Raw genomic sequence first — 19931 nt, 5'->3', positions numbered from 1 at the left:
GGTTTTGAGCTACAGAGAATTATTTTTCAGTTACATAAATTAAGATATAAAATTTCAGTTGTACCTTTCTTTCTGTGTTTTTGTTTTTCTCTCTCATTGTTAATGGGAGCGTAGGCATCTGCTCAGGACCTTGACTTTGGGTAATATTGTACACCGGCGGAATTTATACTCTGTGACTCATGCCCAGCCGTAACCTAATGAATAGTTCTCTTCCTTCCTCTGACTAATTTATCCAAGCAAGTTCTGTTTTCATAGACAGTGACATGCAAATCACTGAGCTCTGGTAATGTTCATCCCTTTATTCCATATAATAAACTAAAAAAGATGGAGTTGTAGATGTATTTTAATTGCCTATATTTTAGGTACAAGGGCCATCATGTCCCTTAAGTTCTTTCTTTTATATAGTGTCCATCACCTCACAAACAAATGACTTTGTTGTAAGGACACCTTTTAACTGAGGAAGTTACACAGTTTGTTAGCTGCCCATTTCACTGGAAGTAGGAAGTTGGACATGAACGTAGGCAAGCATTTATGTTACGGAAAAAAAGGAAAGACATAGTTGTTTAGTGACTTTATTTTTATTGTTAATCCTCCCTGACGTCTCACCTAAACTGGTCTTCAGCTCTAGAACCTGTTATTATGTTGGTCTTGCTACTACTTTTAGCATTTGTTGGATCTGTGAGATGAAGCACTTGAACCACAATTAGGCTCTTATATTGCAGGAGGTTTCCTTTTCCTTGAGATTTTTATGCTTGGAATTCAGCTGTTAATAGTAGTCCACATGAGAAATTTGGTAGTATAGTCTTAAAATAATTTCGCAGATGAATGTAGGTAGGACCTCTTCCGTTTTTTTGTGTCTCTTCCCTCTCCACCTTCTTCCCCCCTCCTCTGTCCATGTGCATGCGTATACCTTTTTTTAAGCACTAGAGGAAGCATTCAGTCTTAACTAATACGTTTCAGTTAGTGGTAAGTAGTTGTTACTTATAAGAAAAGGCTAAGTAATGAGTATGATAGTGCTCATTTTATGTTTTTTTCCTTTTCACAGGTTCCAATGATTTTGGTTGGCAATAAATGTGACCTGGAAGATGAGCGAGTAGTTGGCAAAGAACAGGGTCAGAATTTAGCGAGACAGTGGTGTAACTGTGCCTTTTTAGAATCTTCTGCAAAGTCAAAGATCAATGTTAATGAGGTAACCTACAGCTGCGGGCAGCACAAAAAAGTGCCTTTTTAATTTCATTTGCTTTAAGTTAACAGCAAAAACAAAAAAAAAATTTTAAGAAAATTTTAATGCTTTTTATTATCCTTTTAAGCAATCTAGATTGTATCAATTTATAGAAAACATGAAGTAATTTTGAGAAACCGTATTCTTTAGCTTGCATAGAAGATTACTTTGATGGCTATAATGGGGACACTTAAATTTGCCTTACTGGAAAAGAGGAAGTTCAAATTAAAAAATGTTTAACGTCCTGCTAAGCTTCTAAATGATATGACAGAAAGTGGTGTCTGAAAATTGTCATATCACCCTTATAACAAGTATCTGCGTTGTAAAGTCAAGGAAGAAAATAGAAGAATCAAAGTAGTTGTTATAATGAACTTATGTTATACAGAAGATGAATGTGGATAGCATATACATTGATAGCACAGAATTTGGTGTTGTGAGCCCTGTCTGACCTTTGGTACAATAACTGACTCAAAGAGAGGCATCTGTGTAAGTAAGGATACGTAACCGTAATTCACTCGATCCTTTAAGCCAGATACAGCAAGTGCACAAGGTGTTTTTTTGCCCCTGACTTAAGCACCCCACTATGTTGAGAACATAGCTGTGGACAGGAATGCTCAACAAGTAAACTGCTTCCATGGATGTATAGGGCCAAAAGTTTACTAGGCCCCTAAATAATTAGTACAATGTTCAGTAGCCTCCACCAACCAAGCAAAAATGGAAGAAGATTCCCTTTGTTTTTGTTAACTTTAATGTAAGTCTTTAAAAAAAAAAAAGCATAGAGTAGGCTTCTTCCCTTTTAACTGCAGTGCGGAAGCTGTTGTGTCTTAACTTGCCTGTGTGCTTGCCATTTGTGGCATCACAGGTGTCACTTAGAACTCAGATCACTTAAAACATAGAAGAGTAAGAGTGGGTTAGGTTATCAGAGTCCTATTCTTTTGCTTACTGTTCCTCTCTGGCCTTTGGTTCTTTAGGTCATTTTTCCTTGACTAATATGGTTTTAGACTATTATTTAACTTTAAAAATGACCAAATCACTTTAAACACTTGGCAGGAAAAAAATTAAGCTTGCTACAATCTCTGTTTTACAAATAATCAAGAATGTCAGAGCTTGCTTTTTTATGTAAAACCAGTTTTAACAAGTACATAAAAACTAAGAAGTTTGTAATTTTTATTCATTCAACAAATATTTGTTGAGTGCCTACTACGTGTCTGGCACTGTGTTAGGCACTGGGATAGCAGTCATCCAGACAGCCACTGTTCCTGCCCTAAAGAACTCTACATCCTAATGGGGAACAAGTCCTGCTGAGATCTCCAAGAACAATTATTTCTCATTCACTGCCAAGTAAATGAAAGGAAGTATAATATGCTTCCAGCTTCAACTTTCTCTGGTTGTGGAATCACATTTTCCTAGATGTTATTTTGAAAAATGGGGCTAATCATAAAATTTTAATTTTTTAGCACAGTCTTAGTTTTCCAAAGGAAAATCATGAATCTTAAATAACTGATATAAAACGCATTCGATTTGGTGGATGTACTTGGCTAGGGAAACAGTGATGCAGCCTGTTTGGCCTTAGAAATCTGGTCCCGTGCATAGGCTCTCTCTCTATGGGAACCAAAGCACAGTGAAAGAAGCTGTTTCTCACCTTTTAAGCATTAAATGTTTGGGGGAACCTACATGCTTCTAAACCTTCTCTGGGTTACAGTTTCCAGTGCAACAGAGCTACTTTTTCAGAGCAGTCGTGTTAACATCAACCCTTGACATGAGGATCTATTTAAAAAAATAAACAAAAACTAGATAAATAAATAAAATGAAATTCATTAGCCGTCTTAAGAATCTTTACTCTTTTTGGAAAACATACAAATTTCATATTAGAAGTTCTTGAGAGCATAGTAATTTACATTCCTTTTAATATCTTTCTCTTTATAGCCCAATAACCTAGCTGCAGGGTTCCTTTGATAGTTAATAGTTCCTCAGACAGCTAATGCCTTGCAAACATTAGTGTGATTTCTGAATTCCTGAAGATAGAGGGATGATACTTCCATAAGATTTAATTCTTGGCCTCAAATTTGAAAATAGACGGGGAGTTGGATAAAGAGCCCTCTTTTTAACTGTTACCCACACCACTTTTGCTATGTTCTGAAACAGTAGTACGTAGCTATGCCAGAATCACATCAGTCACATCGTTCTTGATCAAGAATTAATTGTTCTGTGCTGAAGCTGGAGTAATAATTGGAATCAAGACATCTCAATTTAGGAATGGGAGAGGGATTGAGAAACTCTATTCTGTGTTCCCTTTAGATTTTTCTATAGTTCAGAGAGATGAGGAAGAACCTAGGCTGGGGCCAATCAGCATTTCTAACCAAATATTATAGTTCGAACTTAACCTCATCACTGAACCATCTGCTGCTGTGAGGTATGCAATGTTTTCCAAAGAAATAATTTAGAATACTACTACAAACATCAGTTACCTTTCTGTGTAGTACCAGAAACTGGAAACTGGCTCGCATGAAGAAAATGAAACAGAAACTACATACAGTTTTGATTAACTTACTGCTTTAGTTTACCCTTGTATTACTTTTTATATTATAGCTTATGCATTGAGGCTAGGGAATTAATGAGACTTCATTTGTGGCTTTTGCACATTAAGTTCTTGAAGGCTTTAGAGTTGTAAAGCAACGTGGACTTCATAGTTGTGAAACAGAAGCTACCATTTTGTTCATAATTCTTTGTTTTCCAATTTTCCTTGGAAATAAGATAATTAAATGGTTTGAAGATGAGAGTGGGGAGGATAGAGCAGGAAAAAAATGTGAAGGAATCACTTTTATAGCATTGGGATAAATCATTCCTCAGTTTTGTTTTTTCTTTCTTTTAATTTAGCCTTATAATCTTTGGACCATTTTAAAAATTAAATAAATAATTGTTTTATGTGAGTACCATCTTTAAAAAATGTAAGCCAATAATTTTTTGAAATATTTTCTTTTAAAAACTTAACAGAAAAGATGTAAGAGCAATTAAAAGAATTTTTTTGCCCTTCACCCAGATATAACAATTATTAACATTTTGCCTCATAAGTTTGCAGATATCATGCTCCTTTACTCCTAAATATTTTAATATGTGTGTCCTTAGAGCAAAGACATTCTCTTACATAACCGCAACACAGTTATCAAAATCAGGCAAATTGACATTGACACAGTACATGTTTGTTATATACAGGCGTGCCTCTTTTTATTACTCTTCACTTTATTGCGCTTCGCAGATAAGGCGTTTTTTAGAAATTGAAGGTTTGTGGCAACCCTATGTCGAGCAACTCTGTCAGCGCCATTTTTCCAACAGCATGTGCTCACTTCATGTCTCTGTGTCACATTTTGGTAATTCTCACAATATTTCAAACTTTTTCATTATTATTATATCTGTTATGGTGATCTGTGATCAGTGAGTTTTTGTGTTACTATTGTAATTGTTTTGGGGTATGACGAACTTAATAAGTGTTGTATGTGTTCTGAGTGTTCCACCGATCAGCTGTTCCCCTCTCTCTGTTCCTCTTCTTGGGCTTCCCTATTTCCTGAGTCAGATGAATATTGAAATTAGCCCAGTTAATAACCCTACAGTGACCTCTAAGTGTTCAAGTGAAAGGAAGAGTCGCACGTCTCTCAGTTTAAACCAAAAGCTAGAAATAATTAAGCTTAGTAAGGAAGGCATGTCAAAAGCCGAGACAGTCCAAAAGCTAGGCCTTGTGCACTAAACAGTTAACCAACTTCTGAATGCAAAGGAGAAGTTCTTGAAGGAAATTAAAAGTGCTACTGCAGTGAACACATGAATGATCAGAAAGTGAAACAGCCTTATTGCTGATATGGAGAAAGTTTGAGTGGTCTGGATAGAAGATCAAACCAGCCCCAACATTCCCTAAGCCAAATCCTAATCCAGAGCAAAGCCCTAACTCTCTTCATTTCTATGAAGGCTGAGAGAGGTGAGGAAGCTACAGAAGAAAAGTTTGAAGCTAGCAGAGGTTGGTTCATGAGGTTTAAGGAGAGAAGCCATCTCCATAACATGAAAGTGCAAGGTGAAGCAGCAAGTGCTGATGTAGAAGCTGCAGCAAGTTATCCAGAAGATCTAGCTAAGATAATTGATGAAGGTGGCCACACTAAACAACAGATTTTCAATGTAGATGAAATAGCCTTATATTGGAAGAAGGTGCCATCTAGGACTTCCACAGCTAGAGAGGAGACGTCAATGCCTAGCTTCAGAGGACAGGCTGACTCCCTTGTTAGGAGCTAATGCAGCTAGTGACTATGTAAGTTGGAGCCAGTGCTCATTTACCATTCCAAAAATTCTAGGGCTCTTAAGAATTATGTTAAATCTACTCTGCCTATGCCCTGTAAATGGAACAAAAAAGCCCGCATGGCAGCACATCTGTTTACAACATGATTTACTGAATATTTTAAGCCCACTGTTGAGACCTACTGCTCAGAAAAAAAGATTCCATTCAAAATATTACTGCTCATTGACAATGCACCTGGTCACCCAAGAGCTCTGATAGAGATGTACAAGATTAAAGTTGTTTTCATGCCTACTAACACAACACCCTTGCTGCAGCCCATGGATCAAGGAGTAAATTTGACTTTTAAGTCTTATTGTTTAAGAAATACATTTTGTAAGGCTGTAGCTGTCATAGATAGTGATTCCTCTGATGAATCTGGGCAAAGTAAATTGAAAACCTGGAAAGGATTAACCATTCTAGGTGCCAGTAAAAACATTTGTGATTCATGGGAAGAGGTCAAAATGTCAATATTAACAGGAGTTTGGAAGAAGTTGATTGCAACTCTCAGGGATGACTAAGAGGGGTGGGTTCAAGACTTCAATGGAGGAAATAACTGCAAATGTGGTGGAAATAGCAAGAGAACTAGAATTAGAAGTGGAGCCTGAAGATGTGACTGAATTGCTGCTGTGAACATTGTTGAAATGACAGCAAAGTATTTAGAATATTACCTAAACTTAGTTGATAAAGCAGTGGCAGGATTTGAGAGGATTGACTCCAGTTTTGAAGAAAGTTTTACTGTGGGTAAAATGCTATCAAACAGTATTGCATGCTACAGAAGAATCTTTTGTGAAAGGAAGAGTCGATCATGCAGCAAACTTTATTGTTGTCTTATTTTAAGAAATTGCCACAGCCACCTCAAGCTTCAGCAACCACCACCCTGATCAGTCAGCAGCCATCAACATCGAGGCAAGACCCTCCACCAGCAAAAAGATTACGACTCACTGAAGGCTCAGATGATGGTTAGCATTTTTTAGCAATAAAGTATTTTTTTAGACATAACACTTAATAGACTTCAGTATAGTGTAAACAAATTTTATACATTAGGAAACCAGAAAATTCGTGTGACTTGCTTTATTGCAGTATTCGCTCTATTGCAGTGGTCTGGAACCAAACCCCCAGTATCTCTGAGGTATGCCTTTTTGAGATTTCACCAGTTTTCCCAATAATGTCCCTTAAAGCCAGTACATTTTTGAGACGCTTTAAAGTATTGTTTATTCTAGGTGAGTAATAGTAAGGAGCTTCTATAATATTTATTCCTATTCCAGGACATTAGTAAATGAGTGTTTGCATTTCATAGCAGATCACTAAACTCAGTTCAATCTGTTTCATGTTTCAACACTTAGGCATACCTATGCATTATGAAACATGAGCATCAGAGTTAAAATACCATAATCTGCGAATAAGTATTTTTGTCTTTGTTACTTTGCATTTTTCATCAAAAGAATTCATTAGCAGATATTATTTGTCACTTCAGATCAGTAGATCACAGGTTGACAAACCTTTTCTGTAAAGGACCAAATAAATGGTAAATATTTGTAGCTTTACAGGCTATACAGTCTCTGCCACAACTACTTAACTCTTCTGTTATACCATGAAAGCAGCCAAAGACAGTATGTAAGCAAGTGTGTGTGGCTGTTTTCCAGTAAAACTTTATTTGTGGGCACTGAAATTTGAATTTTATATAATTTTCACGTCAGGAAATATTCTTCCTCTTTTGAGCACCCCACCACCACCACCAGCATTTAGAGATGTAAAAACCCCTCTTAGCTCATGGGCTGTACAAATACAGGTGTTGGGGTATGTTTGGCCCACTGGTCGTAGTTTATCAGTCTTGTAGTAGATTATAATAGATTTCTACATTTTAAACCTGAAAACTAATATTGATAGCCATCATTTATTGAGTATTTATTATGTACCAGACACTGCACATCCATTATTTTTAATCTTCATGAATACCATACATGGATGACTGTTATCTCCTTGTTCCCAGTGAGGCAACTGAGGCTAAGTATTTTGCCCTGATTTTCACTGTCTTGCCAATTGTAGAACTGGGATTTAGGTATCAGTCTGTCACTTCAACGCCCGTGTTCTTTCCACTAGATCACATACCACTGAGCTTTGAGTGAGAATTTCTAATAAACTGAATTTCAAACTTAAAGCAAATTTTGAACATTCAGACTTCACTTTAACCAAAATTAATATCACCAAAAGGGGGAGACAAAAATCATGTGCCTCTGTATGTGATACCTTGATGCCCCCGCAAAAAACCAAACCTGTTGCCATCGAGTCGATTCTGACTCATAGCAACCCTGTATGACAGAGCAGAACTGCCCGATAGAGTTTCCATAGAGCGGCCGGTGGATTTAAATGCTGACATTTTAGTTAACAGCCAAGTTCTTAACTACTACACCACCAGGGCTCTGATATTAATGATATTGTTCAATAATTTACACATTCTGTTGGATCACCTTTCTTTGGAATGGGAACAAACATGGATCTCTTCCAGCTGGTTGGTGTGGTAGCAGTCTTCCAAATTTCTTAGCATAGATGACTCAGCGCTTCCAGTGTTGCATCCGTTTGTGGAAAAATCTCAATTGATATTCGTCAATTCCTTGAGCCTTGTTTTTTGCCAATTTCTTCAGTACAGCTTAGACTTCTTCCTTCAGTACTATTGGTTCTTGATTATATGCTACCTCCTGAAATAACTGAACGTCGATCAATTCTTTTTGGTACAGTGACTCTGTATTCTTTCTGTTGTCTTTTGATGCTTCCCGTGTCGTTCAATATTTTGCCCACAGAATTCTTCAGTATTTCAACTCAAGGCCTGAATGTTTTCTTCCATTCTTTCAGCTTGAGAAATGCCAGGCTTGTTCTTCCCTTTTGGTTTTCTAACTCTAGGTCTTTGCACGTTTCATTATAATACTTTACTATGTTGTCTCAAGCCACCCTTTGAAATCTTCTGCTCAGCTCTTTTACTTCTTCATTTCTTCCCTTCGCTTTAGCTACTCAACGTTCAAGAGCGAGTTTGAGAGTCTCTTCTGACATCCATTTTGGTCTTTTCTTTCTTTCCTGTCTTTTTAATGACCTTTTGCTTTCTTTATGTATGATGTCATCCCACAACTAGTCTGGTCTTTGGCCATTAGTGTTCAGTATGTCAAATCTATTCTAGAGATGGTCTCTAAATTCAGACGTGATACACCCAAGGCTGTACTTGGGCTTAATTAATATCACAAGTAAAATTTTGTGCTATTCAGGTTTTCAGGACCTTAATACCAGTAAAATTTTGCTGAAGATAATTCAAAAACGACTCCAGCAGTACGAAAGGGAACTGCGAAAAATTCAAGCCGGATTCGAGAGAGGACATGGAACAAGGGATATCACTGCTGTTGTTAGATGGATCTTGGCTGAAAGCAGCGAATTCCAGAAAGATGTTTACCTTTGTTTTATTGACTGTGCAAAGGCATTTGACTATATGGATCATAACAAATTATGGATAACATTGCAAAGAATGGGAATTCCAGAACACTTAATTGTGTTCATGAGGAACCTGTACATAAGCTAAGAGGCAGAGTCGTTTGAATACAACGGGGATACCACGTAGTTTAAAATCAGGAAGTTGTGCATCTGGGTTGTATCCTCTCACCATACTTATTCAATCTATATGGTGAGCAAATAATCCGATAAGCTGGACTGTATGAAGAGGAACGCATCATCAGGCTTGGAGGAAGACTCACTAACAACTTGCATTATGCAGATGACACAACCTCGCTTGCTGAAAGCGAAGAGGACTTGAAGCACTTACTGATGATCAAAGTCTACAGCCTTCAGTATGGATTACACCTCAACATAAAGAAGACAGAAATCCTCACAACTGGACCAATAAACAACATCATGATAAATGGAGAGAATCTTGAAGTTGTCAAGGATTTCATTTTATTTGGATCCACAACCAACGTCCATGGAAGCAGCAGTCAGGAAATCAAACGACTTATTGCATTGGGAAAATCTGCTGCAAAAGGCCTCTTTAAAGTGTTAAAAAGCAAAGATATCACTTTGAGGACAAAGGTGTGCCTGACCCAAGCCATGGTATTTTCAGTCAACTCATATGCGTACGAAAGCTGGGCAGTGAATAAGGAAGACTGAAGAAGAATTGATGCCTTTGAATTATGGTGTTAGCAAAGAATTTTGAATATACCATGGACTGCCAGAAGAACGAACTGGTCTGTATTGGAAAAAGTACAGGCAGAATGCTCCTTGGAAGCAAGGATGGCGAGATTTCATCTCAAGTACTTTGTTCATTGTATCAGGAGGGACCAGTCCCTGGAGAAGAACATCATGCTTGGTAAAGTAGAAGGTCAGCAAAAAAGAGGAAGACCCTCAACTAGGTGGATTGACATAGTGGCTACAACAGTGGGCTAAAATGTAGCAATGATTTTGAGGGTGGCATAGGACATGGCAGTGTTTTGTTTTGTTGTACAGAGAGTCGCTATGAATGGGAACCAACTCGACAGCACCTAACAACGAAGTGACTGGGATTACAGTGCAGTAGTGATCCTGAATGGATTCTGTATCTGGAATGGAAAAATTATTATAAAGGACATTATTGGGCCATTTGGCAAAGTTGGACTTTGCACTATAGATAAAGTATTATATCAAAGCTTACATTTCTTGAATGTGGTAACTGTAATGTGATTATGCAAGAGAATATCCCTTTTCTTAAGAAATATACACTCAACTATGAAGGGACTTGTGGTATACATACTACTTCCAAATTAATTCTGTTAGTGTTGGGGAGGTGGTGGTGAAAGTGACAAAATGTTAAATAATTGGTGAATCTGGGTGAAGAATACCAGTTCTTTGTACTATTGTTGCAAGTTTTCTGTGAGTTTGAAGCTTTTAAAAAATAAAGTGAATTTGAACTTTAGGTTGAGCATTAACTATTCTCTTAATAATTAAGTTTTGAAGCATAGAGGATTTTGTGTAGAATATAATTTCACTACCTTATTTTTTTAATATCAGGTCTTTATTAAAAAACAGGTAAATTCTGGCTGTTTATAAAGACTGCAAGTCAGCCACAGCTTCTAGGAGGCTTGCCTTTAAAACAGTAACAAAATACAACTCTAGTTGGAGAATAATACTTAACAGAGCAAAGATTGTTTTGTGGAACAAGATTTCAGATGTTGGTTGAATAAGTATTTTTTCTCATTTTTGTTTAGATATTTTATGACCTGGTCAGACAGATAAATAGAAAAACACCAGTGGAAAAGAAGAAGCCTAAAAAGAAATCATGTCTGCTGCTCTAGACCCACAGTACGCAGCAGCTCTGAGCCAGGTAAGGTGCTAAAAGCAAAACTAGTACCTTCCTCATTTTGGACTTACCCCAACCCTAACCACTTCCTGTTTCACCTACTAGGGTCTTTCCAGCCTTCTGTAACTTGTAAATGTGATGTATAACTTGTGAATATGTCCGTTAGATAATTTGTTGCTCTCTGCACTAGATATTAAGCTCTGTGAGGGCAAAGACCATGTCAGTTTTGCTCACCACCATGTCCCCAGTGTCTAGTACAGAGTGGATATTCAAAAAAATTGTGGTTAAAGGCACAGAGTGGCTCCCTAGATCACTTCCAAATTGATGCTGAATTGAAACAATGGTTCATCTGAAAAAAAGAAGACATAAGTGCACATTTGATGAATTATGTAATAAAAAAAAAAAAATTCCCATACATATCCATAGTCACTCCTCCCCAGATGTAACCCCTACCCTGATTTCAAATACCATGGATTAGTTTTGCCCTTTTTTTTGAACTTTACATAAATAAAAACATATAATGTATTAATTTATATCTGGCTTCTTTCATTCCAAAATATATTTTTGAAAATCATCCATGTTGCACTTAGAGTTAGTTCATTTTTATTGTATGACTATACTAGCAATACATTTATATATTCTATTGCTGGACATACGAATTCTTTCTATTGGGGGACTCGGCTAGTATGGGTAATTCTGCTGTGGACATTCTTGTACATGTCTTGTACACATCTTATGCATTTCTGTTGGGTATACATCTAGGAATGGAATGGCTGAATCATAGGCTATACGTATGGACTACTTTAGTAGATACTGCTAAAAAAATTTTCAAAGTTGTTGTACCAGTTTACACACCTGCCTGGTGGATGTGTGGTGGTATATATCCTGGTAGCCTTTTTTTTGTTTTGGTAGTCATTTTCTCCCAGGTATGGGCTGACTTCTTTCAAATAAATGTTTCACCTGTAGACTTCTAAGTAGTAGCTGACTTTAAGTGCTGCTTGAGTTTTCATTAAGTGAACCCATTGGAGAGAAATTAGTGGCAGCATTTAAGCTGCCTATCAAGTGAGAAACTAGTCAAGTCCAATTGTTTGTTTTTCTTTAATCATGTATATAAGTCCCCTGAGCAGTTTCTACTTATCTTCATCAGTTCTATAAACAATACCATAAAAGAGTATTTTCATGGAGTAGATTTATGATGTAATTTGATGCTAATTCTGTGAACATTACTAAACTTGGTCCAGTTAGAAGTAAACGGTTCCCACTTGAGAGTTGGTTGCACTAACTTTTCTAAGTCTCTTGGGTCCATTTAGTAGATTACCTCTTCCAGAGCACAAATTAACTAATGTTTGCTTACAGAGATGTGGATGGATCTCTCTCTTAAGGGAAACTGAGTAACTCTAGTCCTTTTTAAATGAAAGTACAGGTAAAATGGGCAGAAAGGAGAAAAGGGCATGAGGGGATTGCCTTTAGTGGTCAGAAAGGCAGCTTTTGGACAAATGGTTGCTTTAGGCTTTTAGTGCAGTCTTGATTCAATAACTGTAAATCATCAGCTCCTTGAAAGTGATTACTGTGAAGATTGCTGGTGTTTGTGTTTGTTTAGGTCAGGGTGCAAAAAGGTAGGGAAGATGAGGACTCCCATTCCAGTTCTTAAGTATATTATTTGACTCTCTTATATTTGATTGGCTTATTGATGCCATTACTTTAGTGGACCCTAGTTTATTTTCCAATTTTCCGAAAATGTCTTTTTAGTTTAGTTTAGGAAGAGGTGCCATCTCCTGGCCTATTGTGATTTTAAAAGTCATTCGTACACACCCAATAATGCAACTCTGTATTGTGCGTTTTATCCTAGTGGAGAGAAATCTTGACCTACATCTGGAAATAAGACTTTCATCCTGGTTGCATAAATTCTTAGACTCTGATGTAATTCCACTCACAATGTACAAATAAATCACTGAGATTGATCTCTATGGAGGTTTGATAATTCCAAATTATAGGCCATGTAGCAGTCAGAATACTTCGCAGTGCATTTTATTGTGATTATAGGCTTGAAGTGCCATGTTGTTCCTGTTCAAAAAGTACTGATACAAGGTAGATTTAAATAGCAATTATAAATGTGTTTACTAGGAGTACATGAACCTTGAGGGCAGCTTTTCTAGCCTGTAGCCTTTAGGCAAAATTGTATCAAAAGCATGTTAATCTCTTGTTAATATGTCTTATTTTTAAAGGCCTCTGAGAAGAATTCATCTTTAGGAGATTTTTCCTTTAAGGTAGTTCTCTTCAGCTGAGGAGTAAGACTAACTTATGTCCTTCTGCCCTTGAATATGGAGATCAGTTCTTTCTGTATCATCTCTTTTTGTCTTATCCTGTATTGGAAGTGTTAATCCTAATATATACAGTCATAAAATGGCTGAATGAAGAATTTCCCATGAAAGGTTTAATCAGGCAGGTGTTGTTTCCTTAGTGGAAAAGGAACTTAAAAGAATAAAATAATAATGTGATAGAAATGAAGTACCACTTTTCACTCTTTCCCTCTTTACAGACAGAACTGTCAGACATAATGTGAAACAAGTGTAATAAAATTAAAGATAGCTCAAGTTGATCAATTACAGACTCCTCTCCTGTGAACTCAGTCTTCTATTTGACTTTTTAAAAAATTTTTGTTGTAGTAAAATATATATAACAGAAAATTTGCCATTGTAACCATCTTGAAGTGTATATTAATTACATTCACCATGTTGTGCAACCCACTATATATTTTATTATTTTTAAAACATTAAGAGGAGGAAATTTAAAACAGCCCTGCTTCTGTAGCTATTCCGTATAATTGAGTTTTCCAGTAATGTCAACCAAAATCATTGTTTCTTTCTGTATTACTGGATATGTTTGTTTACTGCTGTCTTCTGACATCAGCACATTAACCATATATAAATATATATCTGTGTCTGTTCATTCTAGATTACAGGAATGAAGAACTGTTGCCTAATTGGAAAGTGCCAGCATTCCAGACTTCAAAAAATACATCTGAAGAGGCTTCTCCTGTTTTATATATTATGTGAAGAATTTAGATCTTATATTGGTTTGCACAAGTTCCCTGGAGAAAAAATTGCTCTGTGTATATCTCTTGGAAAATAAGACAATAGTATTTCTCCTTTGCAATAGCAGTTATAACAGATGTGAAAATAAATATACTTGACTCTAATATGATTATACAAAAGAGCATGGATGCATTTCAAATGTTAGAGATTGCTACTATAATCAAATGATTTCATATTGACCTTTTTATCATGATTCTTCCCTGTCAAGCACTAAAAAGTTGAACCATTATACTTTATATCTGTAATGGTATAGATTATGAAAATTCCCCTCAAACTCATTGCAGCAGATAACTTTTTTGAGTCATTGACTTCATTTTATATTTAAAAAAATTATGAAATATCATTCTGTCATTATATTCTAATTAAAATTGTGCATAATGCTTTGGAAAAATGGGTCTTTTATAGGAAAAAAACTGGGATAACTGATTTCTATGGCTTTCAAAGCTAAATATATAATATACTAAACCAACTCTAATATTGCTTCTTGTGTTTTACTGTCAGATTAAATTACAGCTTTTATGGATGATTAAATTTTAGTACATTTTCATTTGGTTTGTGTGTTTTGTTATTGTTTATAGATTTAAGGCCTTTATTTTATAATGACCAGATTGTTTTAAATGCCGCAGTAAACCCGTTTCTACCTGGTGCCCGCAGAACACTTGGCTTTGAAGCCTACTAAATAACCAGTGATTTCTCTAGAAACAAACCTCGGGCTTTCTGTTCTGGATGTATTTATTCCTACTGTACAGTAAAATACACCAGACTACGTAGAATAGTTTTGTATATTCTCTCTTGATCTTAAAGATTGTATCTTATTGGATGAAAATATCCCACTGTGTATTATTTTTTATATGTAAAAATAAGTTTAATACTGTATCAGGGTTTAACTTTTACTATTTCAAATCTGCCACAGCTTGTAATGTCGTCAAGGGAGTCCTTTTGCCATTGTCAATTTGTTGGCTATGAGTCCATGATTGAAGTGTTATGTGAAAATTCTAAAACTTGCTTTATAATAGACAGGAGAATTTGAGAGAAGTGAGTGAAAAAGTTAAAAAGTATAAAAGAGATGTATCAGTTGCTTTTACTTTGACTGTATTATGAAGTAGTATAGTAGTAGTCTGGAAAAGATTGCTAAGTTTAACATTTTAGCTGAATATAAAAACCTGTTGCTGTCAAGCCGATTCCGACTTCCAGCGACCCTATAGCTGAATATATAGTGGTGCTTTTCTTTTCCTTCCCAGTTTCTTCCGTTTTTACAAGAGGTGGTTTAAGGAGGACATGGACCAGGGTGATATTATTTATGCTTTCTCCATAAAGAGAGGGAAAGCAAAGAGCTTGTTAGCCAGGTAAGTGCTATAGAAGGAAAGAAAACAAGCTTAGGGAAACCCTGTGCCTTGTCCCTGAATATCAAGGAGGCGACCAGTCCTAGCAGTCTAACTCATTGCTCAGGGATCTAGATACTGTTTTATTGCAACTAGGTGTGGAAAAGTGTTCATGCTTTGCAGAGATTTTCCAGGAGTATGGTCAGCCCATCAGTCACTAAATTGAAATTTAAAAATCAGATTTCAAATGTAAGCTCTGACCAACCTGGGAAAGTGTTAAAATATTGTGAAACATATTTGGAAATTGTATTCTTTTGGGTTTCTAATAAACTTAGTTACCTAACACTTCCCTTCTACTGATCCAGTTATGCATATGTCTGGGATTGAGGGACCAAAAATATAATAATTTTTTTTTTTTATTTTTATTTTTTAATGAGTGAAGCATTAGGGCCTGTTTGACCAGGTCAGGGTGACATATTTTATTTGTAGGGCCTCTAAACTCACTCTGCTTTAAAACTCACCTTCCAAACATTTCATTCCTTAAAATCTTAGACAGGCATCTTATAAACAGGTAAAACTTTCTAAATATCACCTTGTTATATAGATTGTGTAGTTATTTGCCAAGTTAAGTGGAAATCATTAGATGAAAATAACTCCAAGCTGCAATCTGCTTAACTAGGAGCATAAACTCAGTCTCCTCTACTTTAGAACATGGTAGAAAGAAAATGATAGTTACTGAATTCCTTTGTCACATCTTATACAGTCCACTTGGGTTACAGGTGGAACTGTCAAGAAAAATGCCCTTTTGACACACAGGACCAATTGAAATCAGAGATGTGCATTGCCGTCTCAGGGAAAACTGTAGTTACTGAGTAGGGTGGAAAGGCATCCGGTTAGCAAGTGAGATAAGTGTGTTTTTATGTTGTCTCTGTGTAAACTCCATCTTAATTCCAGAGGGGAGGGTGCCTGAAAATAAGATTTGTTTAAATTATTTTATTGGGGTTAATATATATATAATTTTAACCATTTTTAAATGTGCAGTTCAGCAACATTAATTACATTCACCACGTTGTGCAACTATCACCACTATCCATTTTGAAATGTTTTTCATCACCTTAAACAGAAACTTAGTACCCCTTAAGTAATAACTCCCCATTTCCCCCTCCCCCAGCCCCTGGTAACCAATAAGAAGCTTTTGCCTTTATGCATTTGCCTATTAAGATGTATTTTTATAGCTGAAAAATCAAGTCTTCTAGGTTATTATATGAAATCTACATGATAAACATCCAGGAACTGATACCATATCAGTATTTGTGACTTTTTAAAGTGTAATAGCTTCAGTTATATGAGTAACATATAATTTAAAGGAGGCTTGGTGCCAGTAAAATACAAATGTGTTTCCCACTGAATCACATATAACGTCAATGGCTTGGGTTTTTTTGACTCATAGCAACCGTATAGGACAAAGTAGAACTGCCCCATAGGGTGTCCAGGGAGTGGCTGATGGATTCACACTGCCAAACTTCTGGTTAACAGCCATAACTCTTAACACTGTGTCCCCAAATAAGTTTTAGAAATTTAACAGTAAACACATAACTTGACTACAGTCTTACCCCCCACCAGGGGGAGCTTCAGTATCAGTTAACACTTCTGAAGAAGAGTTGAATTAAAATTACGTATTCAAACCATTTATTCTGTAAGCACTGCATGCTTCACAAAGAGGCACAGAGGCAAGAGGCTATGTTTGTAATCTAATGGGGCAGGAAGATACAAAAAATTACGAAAGACAGGAATAACGCTGTAATTTATTGAAATATGGCCACAGGGGGCGTTCTCTTAGGACTGTCTAGAGAAATGTGGTTGTTGGTGTGTTGCTCTCTCCCCCCTGCAACTCTGAACTCGTTTTCTCTGTTTGACACCCTCATCTACCGTCATAACTGGCCATCTTTTACTCTTCAGTGAAACAATCCCTCTTTGAAGTTATAATGTACTGGGAAAAAGTTAAAACTTTAGGTAAGTTACAGATCTTCATTTTATTACCAACTTTATTAAAACTCACAGGTGACTTTGGCTGGAACTATTTTTCTCCATATAGGAATAGTGATAAAACACCCTGCATTTTCTGGACCTGCCCATTTTCAAATATTTTGCCTCATTATCCTCATAAAAAAACCACACCCGTTGCCCTTGAGTCAATTCCGACCATAGCAACTGTATAGGACAGAGTAGAACTGCCCCATAGGGTTTTCAAGGAGCGGCTGGTGGATTCGAGCTGCCAGCCTTTTTTGGTTAGCAGTTGTAGCGCTTTTAACCACTGCACCACCAGGCCTCCCTTATCCTCATAGGTACACATATGTTTGTCAGATCATGTGTCTGATTTTTGTTTTAGGGACTAAGGGGTAGAAAGAGAAATGAGGAATACCTCAGTATTTTCCTTGGTAAGCAGCCATAGTAGAATGTCAGAAAACAAAATATGCTTCTATAAATTGCATGTGTGTGATGAAACCAAAGTGTGAAGAAATTATCAGGTATTTGGAGGAGAAAAATAACCCGTAAAATAGCCTTTTGTTTTATTTGGGTCTTGTACTTAATTTAAGGTGCTACTTGTGTTAAAATCACCCCTCTTGACTCAGCTCCAAACTTGAAAGAGTGAAGTGGCTTGGGTGTTTGTCCAGGAACTGAAAAGAGCCGATCTTGCAGGGAGGGAAATGAATGTGGGCTTTGAGGCAGTCTAACCGCCCAGCTTTTAGCATTTATGTTCCCCCAAATGTAAAGAATGTGAGTTATTCCTGAAAATGTAATACAGACATTGCATTGATAGGGATTTTGCTTACTGTAATTTCATCCTGGGCTTGTTGAATGTGCTGTCCATGTATTGCCCTGTCTTGCTTAAATATTCTTGTTGAGAACAGCTGGAGGCTTTTTTGAACTGGGTGCCTAGTTCTGTTTTCTGAGACGGCAACATGGATTCTGTTTTGCAGACATTAACAAGAGCTTTAAAAAGGGAATTGCAGGATGCAAGGCCTTTGGGCTTGTTAAGAGGCCTCCTGTGGTTCTGGGCCCAAGGTGTGGCATGCGTTTCCTGCTAATTATTTCCCTTCAGAAGCAAGCGTTTGACTGTTCCGCTTGAGGAAAAACCTTAATAAACCTTCCCATTTTAAGCAGTCATGTGACTCTTATTTTGAGCTGTTGTTTTCAATACATTTTTTTTAAGCTTAATTATGTGCAAATTCCTGTTCCAAATGTTGTAGGGGATACAAAGCAGAACAAGGCATGATGCTTTGAGCCCGTCACCAAATATTTATTACACTGCTACTATATGCTAGGTAATGATCTGCATGCTCGGGGTACAGTAGTGAACAATATAGTGAACCAAATCCCTTCCTTCATGGGGCTTATATCCTTAGGAGGTAGCAAAGATAATAAAATTGTGTGTGTGTGTGTAACACAGGTTATGTATTTACACATACGTGCTTATATATGATGAGTGCTATGGGAGAGTTAAGTAGTAAAGGGACAGGAGAACTAAGCAGACTGGTGTGGTAGTAGGTCAAAGGCTTAGGTCACTGAAGTTGATTTTAAGTAATATCTGAAGTGTGCAGCCCACGCCACTGCCTGGGAGGAAGAAGGGCCATCCAGGCAATGGGAAGGCTCTGAAAAGACTGTAAAGTGGAAGTGCACCTGGCATGTTGGAGGACTAGCAAGGAGGCCAGTGTGGCTGGAGCCAAGTGAGCATGGAGGTGAGTAGTAGGAAGTAACAGAGGTAATAGGGTTGAGTGAGGGGCAAATTTCCTTCAGCTTTTACTTTGGGATCCATGGAAGAGATTTGAACAAAGGGCATAACATGATCTGACTCGACCTATCATCAGGAATACTCTGGCTGTTGGGATGAGAATAACCTATAGAGACGCAGGATGGAAGCAGAGAGCAGCTAGGTGAATGTATAATCAAGTGAGAAATGGTAGTTTGGACCACAATGGTAGCAGTGCAGATAGAGGTGGATACATTCCAGATATACTTTGAAACCTCAAGCCAACAAGATTTATTGATATATGTAGAATGTGACAGAGAGGAGTCGGATGACTCCCAAGATTTTTGGCTTGTAATCAAGATAGTGAATATTATGGTAGGAGCAGGTTTGGAAGGGGAAGGGGAGGTGGGTCAGGAATTTAATTTTGAACGTACTAAATGAGAAGTTTATTGGATTCTAGAGATACATAATAGGCAGTTGGGTAGTAGTATGGAATTCAGGGGGAAAAGTCTGGACAGGAGATACACATTTGATCTATAAAAACATGAGGCTGGATGGGATCACTAGGGCTGAATGTGATAGAAAAGAGGTCCAGGAACCAAACTCAGAGGTACTCAAACATGAGGCTGGGAGATGAAGAGGAACTAGCAAAGGAGAGTGAGTGTGGAGGTCACTGGTGACCTGGATGGCCTTTTGTCAGTGGAGTGGTTGGTTGGGGACAGTGTCGGGAGAGGTTTAGGAGCAGAATGGGAAGAAAGAAATTGGAGGCATTAAACATGTACTACCCTTTTTAGATGGATGAAACAAGGATGTTTGTGTGCTAATAGGAGTGGCCCACTGAGAAGGGAAATTGAGTAAATGGACAGAATCTAGTATTCAAGTGAAGGAGCTGACCCCAGATGGGAGCATGGGCAG

The 19931-nt window shown here is 37.1% G+C and overlaps 1 protein-coding gene across 4 annotated transcripts in view; it reads left to right on the top strand.

Moving 5' to 3' along the window:
* The window catches only part of RAP1A (RAP1A, member of RAS oncogene family), a 96524-nt gene extending 81523 nt beyond the window's left edge, over positions 1–15001 (top strand). For all 4 annotated transcript variants that reach the window (XM_023734928.1, XM_023734930.1, XM_023734927.1 and 1 more), the window contains 3 exons: positions 1046–1189; positions 10757–10872; positions 13804–15001. In XM_023734928.1, coding sequence (XP_023590696.1) covers positions 1046–1189; positions 10757–10843 — 231 coding nt within the window. In that variant the 3' untranslated portion in view covers positions 10844–10872; positions 13804–15001. The remainder of the gene's footprint in view (positions 1–1045; positions 1190–10756; positions 10873–13803) is intronic.
* Positions 15002–19931: the final 4930 nt, after the last annotated feature.

Source organism: Trichechus manatus, unplaced genomic scaffold, assembly GCF_000243295.1.
Source record: "Trichechus manatus latirostris isolate Lorelei unplaced genomic scaffold, TriManLat1.0 scaffold00073, whole genome shotgun sequence".
NCBI classification, from domain to species: Eukaryota; Metazoa; Chordata; class Mammalia; order Sirenia; family Trichechidae; genus Trichechus; species Trichechus manatus.
This window is presented reverse-complemented; position numbering and strand designations above follow the sequence as displayed.